The sequence below is a fragment of the Gekko japonicus genome, unplaced genomic scaffold (assembly GCF_001447785.1).
Source record: "Gekko japonicus isolate JY-2015 unplaced genomic scaffold, Gekko_japonicus_V1.1 scaffold695, whole genome shotgun sequence".
In the NCBI taxonomy this organism is placed as follows: Eukaryota; Metazoa; Chordata; class Lepidosauria; order Squamata; family Gekkonidae; genus Gekko; species Gekko japonicus.
Genome location: NW_015159731.1, coordinates 36,995 through 53,082, shown reverse-complemented (window position 1 = coordinate 53,082; position 16,088 = coordinate 36,995). Strand labels below are relative to the sequence as shown.

At 40.9% G+C, this 16,088-nt stretch overlaps 1 protein-coding gene across 1 annotated transcript in view; it reads left to right on the top strand.

Moving 5' to 3' along the window:
- Positions 1-9,115, top strand: part of FBLN2 (fibulin 2) — a 225,170-nt gene extending 216,055 nt beyond the window's left edge. Inside the window, exons 14-17 of the mRNA XM_015428721.1 lie at positions 2,290-2,406; positions 2,506-2,634; positions 5,503-5,626; positions 8,758-9,115. Coding sequence (XP_015284207.1) covers positions 2,290-2,406; positions 2,506-2,634; positions 5,503-5,626; positions 8,758-9,115 — 728 coding nt within the window. The remainder of the gene's footprint in view (positions 1-2,289; positions 2,407-2,505; positions 2,635-5,502; positions 5,627-8,757) is intronic.
- The last annotated feature ends 6,973 nt before the right edge of the window (positions 9,116-16,088 follow it).

The following is a 16,088-nucleotide window of genomic DNA, read 5'->3' as shown; positions in this document are numbered from 1 at the left end:
TTCTTTGACCCACAAGAGGGTAGGAAAACAGAAGAGATAAAATTCCTTCAACCGCAGGGAGAGGAATTAATTTTGGCTGACTCCATCCAGGGATAATTTGCAGAAGGGAACTCTCTCATCAAGCGCCATCTTGGATGGTGGCCATTGACACATGGAGCAGACATAGGGCTGGCTGCCTGGACTAAGACTCCAAGGTAATGGAAAGCTTTTAACAAACTGTAACTTCTAAATTAAGGAGCTTGACTTAGAAAAAGATTAACTAGGGCATACATAGAGCTGAGGGACAGAGGATCTCACATTTTCATCATTCCTTTGTGTTCCTTGTTCAATCCATTGCTATGAAGATAGTATGCATGTGAAGGAGCTCCGGTGGCTCAAGTGGTTAAGACGCTGAACTGCAGGCTGTGGAAGGTCAGTAGTTCAGAAGTTCGAGACCCGAGTTGTCACATGATGGAGTGAGCTCCTGTCTCTAGTTCCAGCTCCTGCCAACCTAGCAGTTCGAAAGCAAGAAATTGCAAGTAGATAAATAGGTACCACTTCAGTGGGAAAGTAACAGCGTTCCATGCGCCTTGGTGTTTAGTCATGCCGGACATGAGCACTGCAACCCTAGAGTCGGACTCGACTGGCTTTCAAGCAAGGGAACTTTTACCTTTATCTTTATGCATGTGAACTTTTTAGTTCTAATAAATTATCTACTGTTTTAAATGCTGGTAGGTGTTCTCTATACCATATAGACCTGTTGCCATTCAAGCACACTATTTAAAACAGGCATGAGGATAAGGGAGGTGGTCAGTTGCAAAAGTGCTATTTCCCTGGAAGTGTGTGGCGAGCTGTTCCCATGGTGACCAGACTTTGTGTAGTGGGAGACGTGGGCGCTAGGTGGAATATTAGAACAGCAATGTGATAGGGAAGCTGGGACTACTGGTCCTCTTGGCAGGTACTTCTGAAAATGACCAGTTGGTGGCAGCATACTAAAAGAAGAGTAAGAGAAGGCCCTCCCAGGGTCAGTGTGTTGCCCATTTTGGCAAATGGTCCTTTTAAGGATTTCAAGAAGGAATGACCAAACTAGTGGTAGAAGGAGAAACAGCTTTATTTTATACAAATTACAAACGTAAAACAGAATAACAAAAGGATACCCATATCCCTTTCTGCCCTGAAAACATCAGCGGCGGGTCGATTCAGGTGTATTGTCCAAAGGTTGCTCAGCACTGGCCTGGTCTGAGCTGAGGTTTTCTTCTTCTCCCTCTCTTCTTCTCCTTATCTCCTCCATCAGTCTTCTCTCACAGGAAAATAAGCCCTCCTAACTTATAGTGAAACAATTAAGTCCAGCTGGGATTTATTCCAAGGGCAGAGAAAACATCTCCTCCATTCCAATACCAGGTGCAATTACTTAAAACAGAAAACCCACCATCACTAACACCTTCCAGCCTGGTGCTGTCATCTAAACACACAGAAAGAGAAACTTGTGATCACCACTATCTCTTCTGCAGTATATCTCTACAGTCGGTTGATGCCTCAGAGGGCTGATCAGAGTGGCACGTGTTGGTCACGAGGACTGTTCTGCCACACCAGGGATTGAACCTGAAACCTTCTGCATGCAAAGCATCTGCTTGGACAATCTGTGGTCATTTCCCTTCTCCTTCTAACATAGCTAAATGTTCATGATATGATTATATTTGAACCATATTAAAAAAGAAAGAAAAGCTCCTTAAATATGATGGGTTATAATTGACAACATCTGGACTCCTTTAAAAGAAATTTGAGAATGACATCAAGTAGGGGTGATCATAAAGTGGGGACATTCCTTCTTTTTCTTTCACTTATTCATCTTCTTCACATAGCATCACGTACTTTTGGCTGTAGTCCTGCTCACTGTTAGCCATAAGTCTCACTGACATGAATTGGCCGTATGGGTCCATGTTTGCAGGATTTCAGAATGCATTTTCAGATGAAGAAAGCTTTATTTGTTGCAGTAGTTCTTTCCTTTTTCTGTTTCTCACATTATAAATATGCATTGCATAGGCCCTGTGTAGCCTTCGGGCTGACCTGTGGTCACTTGCACTCATCTGTACTACTAAAAAAAATTTCCTCTGTGTGCTACTGTATACAAGCTGAACATTGATCTTCATGTTTCCAGACATAGATCTTTTTGCAGTCATCACCAGGTTTAGCAGTTGCCCATTGTGAAGTCTCTTTCACCTTTCCATAATTTAGCTCTGAGCCATTGCTAGAAACATGGCAGTGTGTCAGACTGACTAAACGTAATGTCTGTTCTCTTTTTTTATACAGATGTCAATGAATGTGACAACAATCCATGCAGTCAAGAATGTGCGAATATTTATGGTTCCTATCAGTGTTATTGCAGGCAAGGCTATCAGTTAGCAGAAGACAGTCATTCTTGCAAAGGTAATACATTAACATCACAGCTATGTTCTGAATTTTCCAATGGCTTAGTAATGTTGTTTCATGGTCCTGATGTGTCTATAATTGTTTTTTCGCCCCCAGATATAGATGAGTGTGCACAAAGTGCAGGTATTCTGTGCACTTTTCGGTGCATTAATGTGCCTGGAAGTTATCAGTGTGTTTGTCCTGATGAAGGCTATACAATGTCAGCAAATGGAAGAAGTTGTCGGGGTAAGAATGAGGTTAAAGTGTCTCAGTTTGTTAAAATTCTTCTGTCACATTATGGACTAGTAATACTTTGTTTGCTATTATTCCTCTCAATAAAGATAACAGTTAATGCAATTATCACGGTAGCAGCAGTTGCAACTGACTCATGGCGGCCCCATGAAGTTACAAGCCAGGAATTCTTGGTGGTCTCTCATTTAAGTACTAACCAGGGCCAACCCTGCTTAGCTTCAGGGATCTGACAAGATTGGGCTAGCCTGAGCCATACAGATCAGGGTGCATCATAATTACTGCCTGTAAAATTGACGCAATTTCTAAAACTGTTTTGATTAGGGATGTTTGGACACCCACCAGTTCAGCTTATATACTGTTCACCAGTTGTGAACAGGGAACTGAATTTTCAACAAACTGTTTATCTGTCCATCAACTCATTTGTGGCTTTTCAGCAGGTTGCTTCAGCTATTGCTCTTGTACAGTACAACTGACTTTTTGCACATGCTCATTCTCCACATGGTGATTCTTCAGCAAAATGCTGAAGTTCTAGTCCCCCTTGCTGAGTAGTTGCTCCACCCAGCGGGTAATAGTTTAAACAGATAGTTAAATCAGTCACAAATCATATAAATCAGTGTTTAGTAACCACTGTAGAAAAAAATCCTATCTATTCAGTGGTTGTCTAAGTAGTCCTTAGTTATCTTAATAACTGGTGATCTGTTTTGAAGAACAGCATTTTCACGTATGCGCCATTTTGCCAAAACACAATGTGAACCCATTTTTCTGGTGTTTGGGTTATTCGGTGCTGAACTGAACAGACCCAGTGAATGGTTCATGTCTGACTGACAGAGCCAAATATGGGGGATTTGAAAGCCACAGCTGGGAATTACTGGATCCATCACTGGATGTTTATAATAAGTCCAGTCATTAATGGCACAGATTAGACGTCACATTATTTACTGTTGTATATGCTGTGGAGGAGTGAAATCACACTGTCTGCCTACCTTAGAGACATCCATACATAATCATAATGTTTAACGGCTGCCAAAAATCCAGTGGGTAGGAGCCAAAATCATGTGATCAGTTCCCATATTTGAAGTGAAGGTTATCAATCAAGCCATTTGTTGTTGTTGCTGCTGCTGTTTAGGATCATCAATTTTAGGCACATATACCCTGGCTAGTCCAATCTCATCAGATCTTGGAAGCTAAGCAGGGTTAATATTTGGATGAGAGACCACCAAGGAATTCCAAGGTTGCTATCCAGAGGCAGACAATATCAAACCACCTCTGAATGTCTCTTCCCTTGAAAACCCTACAGAGCCTCCTTAAATCAGTTGCAACTTGACAGCACTTTCCCATTCCACCCGATTCAAATATTATACTCATGCACAGATGCTGGGAAGTCTCAGAATTAGAACTGGTTTACCCATTCGATTGAATCAGAAGGCACAATCTCGATTCTGAACTGAGGCCAATGTAGGAGAAAGTATTGTCTTATTTGGACCATTTTATTCTGAAATGCACTATTCAATACCCTTTGTATTTCATTCATGGCTTTTTTCTTTTTTTTACAGTTCAGCAATTCATTCTGATATGTTTGAACTGGCATGCAGGAGTTTCATGTTATGGATCATTGTTTTCAAAACCATGTGGTAAAACTTTGGAGAAGTAAATCTCTTTGTGACATTAGATACCATATGGAAACAATTTATCTTTTCACCTTGTTTTAAGAATCAGCAAGGAGGGGCTTAATTTAATTCTCTTTGACTTCCTCTTGAACATTTTTCTTCATGGGCTTTTAAACCAAGCCACACTGCATGCAAGAGCAATTCTTGTCCCTCAGGGAAAGCTATGGTATTTTTAAAGATTATGTCTCCTGTATGACAACTGGCAGATTTCACCATAGTACTTTGCCACATGGTTTGCCTGTTAACATGTATTTTATTTGCAACCCCCTGAATGCTGTCTAGACATCTGCAAGTTCCTTGTGTGGCTACAAAATCTCAGACAGTTTTTTTTTAATCTGCTTGAACTGGATCCATCACATCTGGTATTTCTGCATTTTCGGAACCACAGCTCAATACTTACTATCTTATTGTTCAAGAACTGATTCTGTGCCCAGAAACTAAAGTATTTTTTATTGTTAAGCACACCTTATGTGAAAATATGGGCAGTAACATACCTATGTACCTTTGTACATATCCACATATAAAAGGATATATGTAAAAGAGGATTCCATTGCTCCTTTTAGCAACACGAGTCCCATTACAAACCCAGTGAAAAATAGCTCCAACACAGAGAACTCACGGGATGCAGTGAGTTTCCCCTTATTGTTTCCTTGCCTAAAATTACAGGTATATATCCACATATAAAAGGATATATGTAAAAGAGGATTCCATTGCTCCTTTTAGCAACACGAGTCCCATTACAAACCCAGTGAAAAATAGCTCCAACACAGAGAACTCACGGGATGCAGTGAGTTTCCCCTTATTGTTTCCTTGCCTAAAATTACAAGACGTGAATGCATTTGTCATCTTTCCTCTAGAGTATACAGTTTTTGTTGATACTGTCAATTAAATATTAAGATCAAGTGGGATACGTATCAAGTGAATTTCTTTACTAGCCAGCAATGTGCAAAATGGGTAAATAATTCACAGAGAGAAAAGTTGGATTTAAACTATCCCTTATTACATGGGAGCAAAATGTATACATTGTTGATTTCTGTTAGTAGAAACATATACTTTACCCACAATACCTATCCTGACAGTTGGTTCATGCAGGGGATATTTCTAGAATGGCTTGGGGATGAGGCCACATCTTGTGTGTGACTGTATAGTGTTTGTGACTGTACTGTGTAATCTCTCCTGTGTGTTTCATTCCCAGATATTGATGAATGTGCACTGGGAAACCACAATTGTTCTTCAGCACAGTCATGTTACAATGTTCAAGGCAGTTTCCGATGTCTTTTGTTTGAGTGCCCAGCCAACTATAGAAAAGTGTCTGATACGTAAGTCCAAACAGTTTTAAAAAAAATGTAAAATGCTCACATCACAAGGGGAGGAGGTATTTACAATGCTCCTTAGCAGGGGTCATTTCATAGAAAAAGAGGTGCTGGAGCTCATTAGCATAACTCATTAGCATAACTTATTTGCATATGCCACACCCCCTGATATCACCAGAAGTGTGTCAGAAGGCAACACCCACTGCTCAGGTTCCACTGGACTGTTTTAGATTGCTAGCTATTGAGGGGGGTGGAACGTGCAGCTCTGTCCTCGCAGGGGAGGGAGAGCTTGTGCCTGAATAAAACTTGGTCTTAAAGGTGCCACTGGACTGTTTTGGACCGGGGGGCCAGGGGGAGCTCTGCAACTTACCTGGCTGCTTCTTGCTCTGACTGAGGGCTGCTGGGAGCAGGGGGTGGGGTTTGTTGCATGTGCCCGCCCCCTGGGCTCTTTACTGCCAGAGTTTTGCTCCTGTGCGCTCCTGCAGGAAATGACCCTTGCACCTTAGTAACTGTTTTGCATGATAAAAGGCTATCTGTTGAACCCCAAGTGCTCTTGTTTGAGGGTAATCCAAGTGTCTTCTCTTTAGGCACTTTTTCAAGGATGACTTCATACCAAGGTAAAAGTGTTGGCCCATTCAGAATGGGTGCAGGAAGCAAAACTGATTGGCACTGTAACATTGTGGTCTATTCTTTATGTAGTATTATAATGTAAGCATAATGATCCCTGAGTGGCTAGGGACTCTATTCCCAATAAAAAGATTTTTAAAAACCCAAAAAAATGAACCATGCAGTGAAACAGTTGTGAAGAGAGACAACAACCAGTTGCAAAAATATCAATATTTGAGGTTTCAGAGAACAATTTAAGCCCCTCCAAAGAATCCTTTTTGCAGCAAGGTGTTCATCCACAAACATTTGGCATGACACTCATTTTAATTTGGAAGAAGCAAATATGCTCCATCCAGAAGTTCAGAATCAAGCAGGAGGGAGGTCAGATAAATTAACTCAAACCTAGGAGAAAATGTTGGATATGTTCTGCTAACTTGAAGTTGTTTTATAATAAAATAATTCACTGGAAATTGCTATAGAATATGTCAGTCTAGAGAACCTGAAAATAGACAAAGATCCCAACTAAATGATTGTATAGACTCAAGAAATTCTACCCACAAAACTTGATTCTCCTGCCTTCCTCTTCCCACAGTAATCCACCTCCCTCCTGAAATCCTTTTCCTGAAATCCCTCCTCTCTCAGCTGTCATGGAAGGAGAGTGATTAAAACATGTAATTCACTGCCAGAGGATATAGTGGGGGGCACAGGAATAAACAGCTTTAAAAAAGGATTAGATAAATTGATGGAGGATAAGTCTACCAATGACTGCTAGCCATGGTGACTGAGAGGAATCTCCACATTCAGAGGCACTAAGGCTCTAAATCACAGAGTGAGGAGGCAACATCAGAGGAAGACCTTGGCCTCTATGCCCTGTTATGGCCATCCAGAGGAACTGGTTGGCCACTGTGTGAGACAGGATGCTGGACTAGATGGACCATTGGTCTGATCCAGCAGGGCTCTTCTTATGGTGTTAAGGAGGGAGGCAGGGAATTTTCACTCTTGAGTATGGAAGTCCTTGCATCCATGTTACTCTAGATACAACCCAAAGAATTTGCTTTTCCAAACACGGGGGATTTTTTTTCTGCACTACTCACTACTGAAAGCCAGTGTGGTGTAGTGGTTAAGAATGACAAACTCAAATCTGGAGAACTGGGTTTGATTCCCCAGTCCTCCTTTACATCAAACCTGCTGGGTGACCTTGGGCCAGTCACAGTTCTCTCAGAACTCTCAGCCCCACCTACTTCACAAGGTGTTTATTGTGGGGAGAGGAAGGGAAGGTGATTGTAAACCACTGTGACACTCCTTAAGGTAGAAAAAAATGGAGTATAAAAGCCTTCTCTTCTTCTAAAAATCTGTAAGAATATTCTGAGTTTCCCAGGATTGCCCTCAAAATCCCAAATTTTGAAAGTTTTTACTGAACATGAAATTGAGCAAACTCCAGAGAACAGCAGAAGACAGGAGGGCCCTGCATGATGTGGTCCATGGGGTCGCGAAGAGTCGGACACAACTGTGCAACTGAACGACAACAAAAATGTACATTTATTCACACTTTCCACCAGTGGGGACTCAAAGCATCTTACATGGTTCTCCTTTACTCCATTTTATCCTCACAACTCTGTGAGATAGGTCAAGGCCTGAATGTGTGTGACTGGCACAAGATCACCAAGCAAGTTTCCATGTCTGAGTGGGGATTCAAACCCAGGTCTCCCAGACCCTAGTGTCATACTATACACTGTACTGGCTCTAGTGTAATACTAGTATCATAAGTATTACTATTACATATTTTAACAAAATCCATGCTATGGACCTTAACATCTTAAATGCATAGACATCCAGGATCTTTGACTGAACCTTTCCCCATGAATCCAGCCCCTGGATCTCTGCATCACAACCTGTTTTTAATCTCAGGAGGCCAGAAAAAATATTTTGCATAGATATTCAACAAGTTCAGTATTTCACCCCACAGTGAAACTCAGAATGGGGTCTTTCCTGATTACCTGCCCTTGGAGGCTCTGCTTGAGATTCTGCAGACCTTATTCAGTCAGAAACTTCTCAGAAATGTGGTTAGACGAAGTTCAGTGTAAGTTAGCATAAGGCAGCTCCTTCTTGTGGAACTATGAAGCTGGAAATGAATGCAGAAACCATGCTTTGGGCTGCCTTTTCTCTACTTTTTACACAGCTTGATCAGAGTACTGCATTCTGATGAATCACAGATTCCTTTTCCAGGCAAACCCACACAGTATGACTTTGTCTGTAGTTTTCTATACACTCATTGTGGAGCTTCCAAAAGGGGTTTTCAGGGCCCATGATCTTTTGATACTTGGATGTTATGCTGACAATTGCCTCAGTGTACAGGGTGTTGTAAAGGAAGAACAAGCAGATGTTAATTACAGTTAAAAGTTCGCAGCTCTGCTGTATATCCGTCTAACAGCTGAGAGGTTTTCTGGGACTTTGTGAATCACCCACATTCTGTATCATCTGAACTGCAGGCATTGCAGTGCTAAATATTTCTTTTTTCCCTGTTTTCTCAGGAGGTGTGAGCGTATCAACTGCTTCAACTATCTGGATTGCCAAAACACTCCCTTGAGAATTACTTACTATCAGCTTAACTTCCAAACCAACATTGTAGTCCCGGCTCATATTTTCCGAATTGGCCCCTCGCCAGCTTATGCTGGAGATAACATAATCCTTACCATCAACAAAGGAAATGAAGAGAACTACTTCAGCACTAGAAAACTTAATTCCTACACAGGCATTGTCTACCTTCAACGGCAAGTGAAGGAACCCAAAGACTTTTTGTTAGATGTTGAAATGAAGCTTTGGCGTCAAGGAACATACACGACTTTTCTGGCCAAAATTTACATCTTCATCACTTCTCATGTCTACTGAAGCAACATGTCTTGCCATGGGAGTTAATCCTGGTGCTATGCCATTTAACTTTTCTTCCAGATAATGCTATTGTTATTATTATTATTTTAGAAAAGCTGTGTCTAGCCTTTTAGATTGATTTTCTAGTGCATAAAATATTTTTTGTACAATTAACTTAAAATGTATTACTCTGTTTTGCTTGCAACTCTTTGTATTTTAACTGAGCAAGAAAAAAGGCTTTGAGTTTTAAAGCAGTATATGTATAGTAGTTACAACGGGTTCTCTTGGTATGTTCTCTTGATATTGCACCAGTGAGGAATTCAGAATATCCCCCCCCCCCCGGATTTAAACACTTATCCATTGAACTGATTTCAGTGGGGAAAATATGCCTGTGGACACTGAAATCAGTCAGGATTTTAAAAGTGCTTGAGTGCTACTGGCTTGTGCCCTTATACAGGCTGGGTGCCATTTTCTGATCTTGATGATACTTGGTGAAGAATAATTGTATGGCAGAGAGAAAGTTCAACCAGTTAATTCCTTTGGCCTGCTGAGCTCCCTTTTTAGTACAGCTTTTCAATGGATAAGAAACCATTTAAGTTGAAGATACACTTAAAGTATAAGGAAAGCTCACAACTGATTTTGTATCCGTATCTGCCTCAAGCATGCCAGCCGAGCTGATGCTGATGTGTCATCTTTCCCTTCCCTACCTACTTGACTCCTCAGCCGCTTCCATGGCAGCGTCTTTCTTCATTTTTCTCTAGATGGAACAGGGCAAAGCAAGACTGACCTAGCAGCAGCTGATTTGCCAATACATTAAATAGGAGTATGCCAGTGCATTAAATAGGAGGTGCCCTGTCTATCATCAGCCTTTGAGTCAGAAACTGGCAACCTTTGTCATGAAAGAGAGGAAGCTGATCTTCTTTGGTGTTACCCGGTATCTAGGAAAAGGCACCCTGGGCAATTTTTTTCATAGTGTTACTTTCCCACAGATCTTATTCCAAGGTGCTCTAAAACAGGGTTTGAAATCTGTTCAAACACCACCAGTCAGATCCCAAGCAATCAGGACAGGGCATTCTAATGCCTATATAAACACAATGGTTGGTGTTGCAAAGATGTCAGCCCTGCCAAACTCAGCATAGTGCCACATGTTCTGTGTCAGTTGCTGTGCATACCTGAGTTTCTCATCAGAAACCTGCTGACTACATGCAAACAGCCTTAAAATTGGTGTATACTCATGTGTACCTGTAGCTATCATGTTTGCTATACAAAACATAGAACTGCTCTTCATTTCACAGGCCAGTGTTTGTGATTGTGATGCCAAACAGAAGTCCAATTACTTTGTATTAAGTGCTTTCCCTCCATCATAATTTGTGTAGCCTTTTCCTCAACTACAAACACATCTCTAATGTGCCTAATCTGGCTGGGAGCACATCCAGTGCTTAGAATTAATATTTGCTAAAGCATTTCCGTTCCCTAAAGTTTAGGGAACAGAAGGAAGTGCTGTGCTTTCTTGCTGACATTTGCAGTTTGGGGTACTTGCCTGGTTATATTTAAACTAAATCCTAAAACAACACCTCATTTTCGACGAACTCGAGGTGCAGACAAGGTGTATTATACTCTTTCAAGGAAATGCCAAAGATTAAGGATGCCAAACCAAAACCGAAAATGCCAAACCATTCTCACACCTCATTGAGTTGCATGCATGTCCAAGTAGAATGTTAAGATAAAACTTGAAGAAAACAAATGAAATTCATGTTTCTGCTTTTCCAGCCTGAATTACAAGGTGGAAGCGTAGGAAGCTGGTTAATCTGGGAGCTTGCAGAAATCATATGCTGTACTAATAGCAACATGGCAGGTTTTATTTTTTATTATTATTTCTTGTATTTTATAGAAAAGTGACGAGATCCAGACCTATGGGCCACATGTGCTAGCGGGTAGCTTAATCAAAAGATTTGTTGAAATTTACAAGTGAACAGCAGAATTTCAAAGCAAATATTTGGGTTTTTTTAGATAAAATGCTCCAGTTGTATTATTTTACTGAGTATCTGTTAACATGGTTATCTTGACAATACAAAAATGCTAATGGAAAGCATAAGTACAATAAGTACAATGTACAGGATTCATTTTTACAGTAGAATTTTAATCCCCTCCCTATTCTCCAGTGATCTTATTTTGTATATAAAACAAAGCCATGTCTTGAATGCTTTTTATACAGTGATATGCAGTATTATTGCAATGTAAAATACTAATTTGTTATGGATTGAACATGTAAATTCTTTCTTTGTTTAAGGGAAGTTGGAGATTAGAAAAACCTGTACTGTTCTCACCCGAGTAACTCTGACAATTTCAGCACTGTTATTTTTGTGCAGATATCGGTGCACAGTAAAATATCAATATTGTTTTAGCGGATGTTATAGTCATGTTTGTAGGGTTGGGGTTTTTGTTTTGCCCTGTATTTATAGAGTTTGCTGCAGTCTTGCTATCCCATCTTCTACAAACATTGCATTCTAATGCATAGCTGGACTTCTAGAGTTGGAAGGAAACTTGCCAGTAAAGATCTCCTTGCACTGCTAGGACACAACAAGAATCCCTGATTTAAAGGTTTTGTAAGTTACTTTAAGAGATTGGCATTGCAACTCTGAACAGTTGTACCCACCTAAGTCCATTGGAGGTGGCGTTAAAAGGGTGTAACTCTGCCATTGCAAAAGTAGCAAATGAGTGTACAGCCATACTCTCTCCCACCCTATTGTTCCTTTGTTCACTCTTCCCTCTTATCTGCTGAACTCTCTTTGTGATACAGTAGAAAGGGGGAAATGAAACACTATTTCCAGGTTAGTACCTGGCAACTTTAGTTAGGTTTCATAAGATATTTAGTTTATCACTCTACCCTAGAGACAAGGTCATCTTAGTGTGTGCACACATGCGCGTGTGCACACACACTCACACACACAGAGAGAGAAGCTGATATGGTTCAAGGAGAAAGCAGATTACCCAAAAGAGTGCATCCCATGTAAATAGATTCAGAGCAAACAGCTGGATGTTCCTCAGAGCTCATAATCTTAAATATGAACAGTAAAGGGAAAAATGGAAAATATGTTTGATAGATTGACACAGTCTGACACAGTCTGACGCAGGTGGCAGGTCTGCAGGAACTGAGGAAGAATCCCACCAGAAAATACCAGGTACATTCCAGAATTTGGTGTGGTTCCAGGTTCCAGTAGGGTGAAACTAAGAACAGATGAGTCTGAAATCAGCTCTTCAAAAGTTATGGAATGTCACTGCCATATTCTATCCTCAGGCATGAATGAAACCATCTGCAGCCCTAAGGATACCTCTGTGTGGAGGGCCATGCAGTCATGAGATCGAAAACTCTTTATATGCTTGCCCTAGCAGGGCACATCAAGAATCCCTGAAGCCCAACGTTTTCAATCAACATAAGCATTTGATTGAGTGAAAATGCTATTCAAGCTCCAGCAATCTGTCCTGTCAGGGAAATAATGGACAAGCAATTTGTAATTCAGAGACCTCCGCTAACAAAAAGAAACCATAGTCAATCATTATGTTAAGTCAGTGGCAGTTTGAAATGACAACATTTCATTTTCTAGGGGAGGTAATTAATCAAAAAAGTCCAGATAGATTTTAATAGTGATTTTAAATTTCTTCCTTTAGTAGGATCTATACCCTCTAAGCAAGTATATCCACTCTTCTTTTCTCAACATAGAAATCAACATTTCAGCTTTTCTGAAAATGTCAGGCATATATTTTTGGCTTACTTAAGAATATCTGTTGGCATAACTAACTTATGATGACTGACTTTTCCTATCTTAAATGGGTGCATTAATAGTCCTCCCACACAATATATCCTACAAATGAGCAGATGGGAATATCAAAATTAACCAGCTTACCATAAGCATCAGGTCCACTAGGTAAAATCATTGGCATTTGTGCCATGTACTTCCTGTGGCATTAAACTAGCACCATATGTAAAGTGTCCCTGGAAAAGTTAAACATCTTTTATTCAAGACACCTCTATGCTCTGTGCCATATAGGTACTGGTCTCAGTGTCAAGTGGTTGACCAGAGCAATTACATTGGTGCATATGGCCAACTAAATGGCATCCAGGTTTGTCCTAACATATAATCTTCAGTCATTCAAGGACAGACATGGATAGATAAACAGACCAAGAACTGTCTACTGATCCAGGACAAGAGAAATGAAAAACTGGGTGTAATGGAGAACAAGCCACCACTATCACCCCTACTCTGAACAGTTATTTGCATGTGGGAACTTCAGCAACTTTTCTCACTGCTGCTTGGGAACTAACCTGACCCAACCACTAATAGGGGGATAAAACAGTATAAGATCCAAGCAGTGCATGGCAGGAATAGGGATGGGCACAGACTGGCTGACAAACTAAACTTCATCAAGAATTTTGTCCAGTTCATAGTTTGTGAAGCAATGTTTGTGTACTGAAGAACTGCCACAAATTTTCAGGAATTTTGATGCAGTTAGTGCAGTTTGTGAAGAGCAGAAAAGTTTAAACCCCTGCTTTCTACTCTTCATTAAATCAGCTGGGGCTGAAATGGCTTGGAGCCATTTAAACCCCTGCTTTCTGCTCCAGGTGAGTGTGTGACTGCAATAAAGAAGGCCAATGCTATGCTGGGGATTATTAGGAAGGGTATTGAAAACAGATCAGCCAATATAATAATGCCCCTATATAAATCAATGGTGCGACCTCATTTGGAATACTGTGTGCAGTTCTGGGCACCACACCTTAAAAAGGATATTATAGCTTTGGAAAAAGTGCAGAAAAGGGCAACTCGAATGATAAAAGGGTTGGAACACTTTCCCTATTAAGAAAGGTTAAAGCACTTGGGGCTCTTTAGCTTGGAGAAACGACGACTGAGGGGTGACATGATCGAGGTTTATAAGATTATGCATGGGAAAGAGCAGGTAGAGAAAGAGGTACTTTTCTCCCTTTCTCACAATACAAGAACTCGTGGGCACTCCATGAAACTGCTGAGCGGTCGGGTTAGAACGGATAAAAGGAAGTACTTCTTCACCCAAAGAGTGTAACACATGGAATTCACTGCCACAGGAAGTGGTGGTGGCTACATGCATGGACGGCTTCAAAAGGGAATTAGATAAGCATATGGAGCAGAGGTCCATCAGTGGCTATTAGCCACAAGGTATAGATAGGGGCTTTGGGGCAAGTGATGCTCTGTCTTCTTGGTGCTTGGGGGGGGGGTCAACAGTGGGAGGGCTTCTAATGTTCTGGCCCCACTGGTGGACCTCCTGATGCCACCTGGTATTTCTGGCCACTGTGTGACACAGAGTGTTGGACTGCATAGGCCTTTGGCCTGATCCAACATTGGTGTCTCTTATGTTCTTATGTTCCCCGCAAAAAGCCTCGAGAAGCAGAAAGCAAGGGTTTAAATGGTTCAGAGCAGAAAGCAGGGGGCAAAATGGCTCAGAGCTATTACAACCCCTGCTTTCTTCTCCCTGCTGCTTTTTGCAGTAAATAGAAAGCAGTTCTATTTCAAACAGGTGAGTGGCGGGGAGCTCCCTGCTGCTCAGCTGTTTGGTTTAAATGCCCCCCTGCTTTCTGCTCATTGCAAAAAGCAGCAGGGAGCAAAAATCAGGGGTTTAAACTTTAAATGGCTGAAGAACCAATACGAACTGGGTCAGTTTGCAAACCAACCTCCCCATTTGTATGGGTTCATTCTTCGGCTTGTGGTTCAGCTACAAACCATGAACTGAACCGCAAAAACGTAGTTTGTGCCCATCCCTAGGCAGGATTTTGTACAAAGTCACAGAAGAGCCTGAGGCTAAACTCTATAAGATCAAGGGCATTGCTTTGTTGTTTGATTTTTATTACCCTAAGCTCTACTTGTGATTTTTTAAACTGATGTTTCTTCTGCAACCTCTACTGAATGCTTTTTTTAAAAGTAGAAAACAAGGCAAATAAAAAATAGATAGATACATCTGATGTAAAAAGGCTGGCCCTGCACCGACCTCATGACAAAGAACACACTATCTTCTACACAGTTTATTAAACGTAGCTGAGTCTCCCACTGTATTCTATCTGGTCACCCTATGTGAGAACTAGCACTGAAACCATCTCATTAATTTCAGTGGCCTTTCAGTAGGGCTTTATTTTCTATTAAAATTACATGATCATTAATTAATATAAAAATGCATGAGTGACTATCAGGAGCTAATACTCTAAAATTCTAAATCAGAATAATTTATACAGTATTCAGAATATTACTAAAATCACCCAAGAAGAACAGCAGTTTTTGATTGGTTATGACAAAGTAATTTTGATTATTATCTCATGAATTTCTTTTTCTAACAATTGGAGCCAGTTTGGTGTAGTGGTGAAGTGCACAGACTCTAATCTGGAAGAACCGGTTTTGATTCCCCACTTCTCCACTTGCAGCTGCTGGATGACCTTGGGCAAGCCATAGTTCTGTCAGAGCTGTTCTTGAAAGAGCATTTCTGTCAGAGCTCTCTCAGTCCCACCTACCTCACAAGGTATCTGTTGTGGGGAGAGGAAGGGAAAGGAGTTTGTAAGCCGCTCTGAGACTCCGAGTGAAGGGCGGGGTATAAATCCAATCTTTTCCTCCGCCTCCTCCAAATAAATCACTGGTTGAAATGTACTTACCAATATGTAGGCTAAAACCAATGCAGCACAAGGATGCTGTTTTACAACAATATTCCGCTTGAGGAAATAAGAAATATTTGCTGACACTAGGAGAAATGCAAGTTGTTTAAAATTTTAGTAATCCTTTGCCCTTTGCAATCCTGCCAAATGCAATGCCAAATCCCACCTCCTCACACATGGATGCATCTTAACTTACTCTTCTTTTTCTGTGGAGTTCATAATTTCTCTCACATATCTTTCTCCTTCTGACAGCCTTCCCACATTAATCTATTTCTCACTCTTTCTCAAGTGGTTAAGATAAGAGGAAGATAGGATTACAGTGCTGGC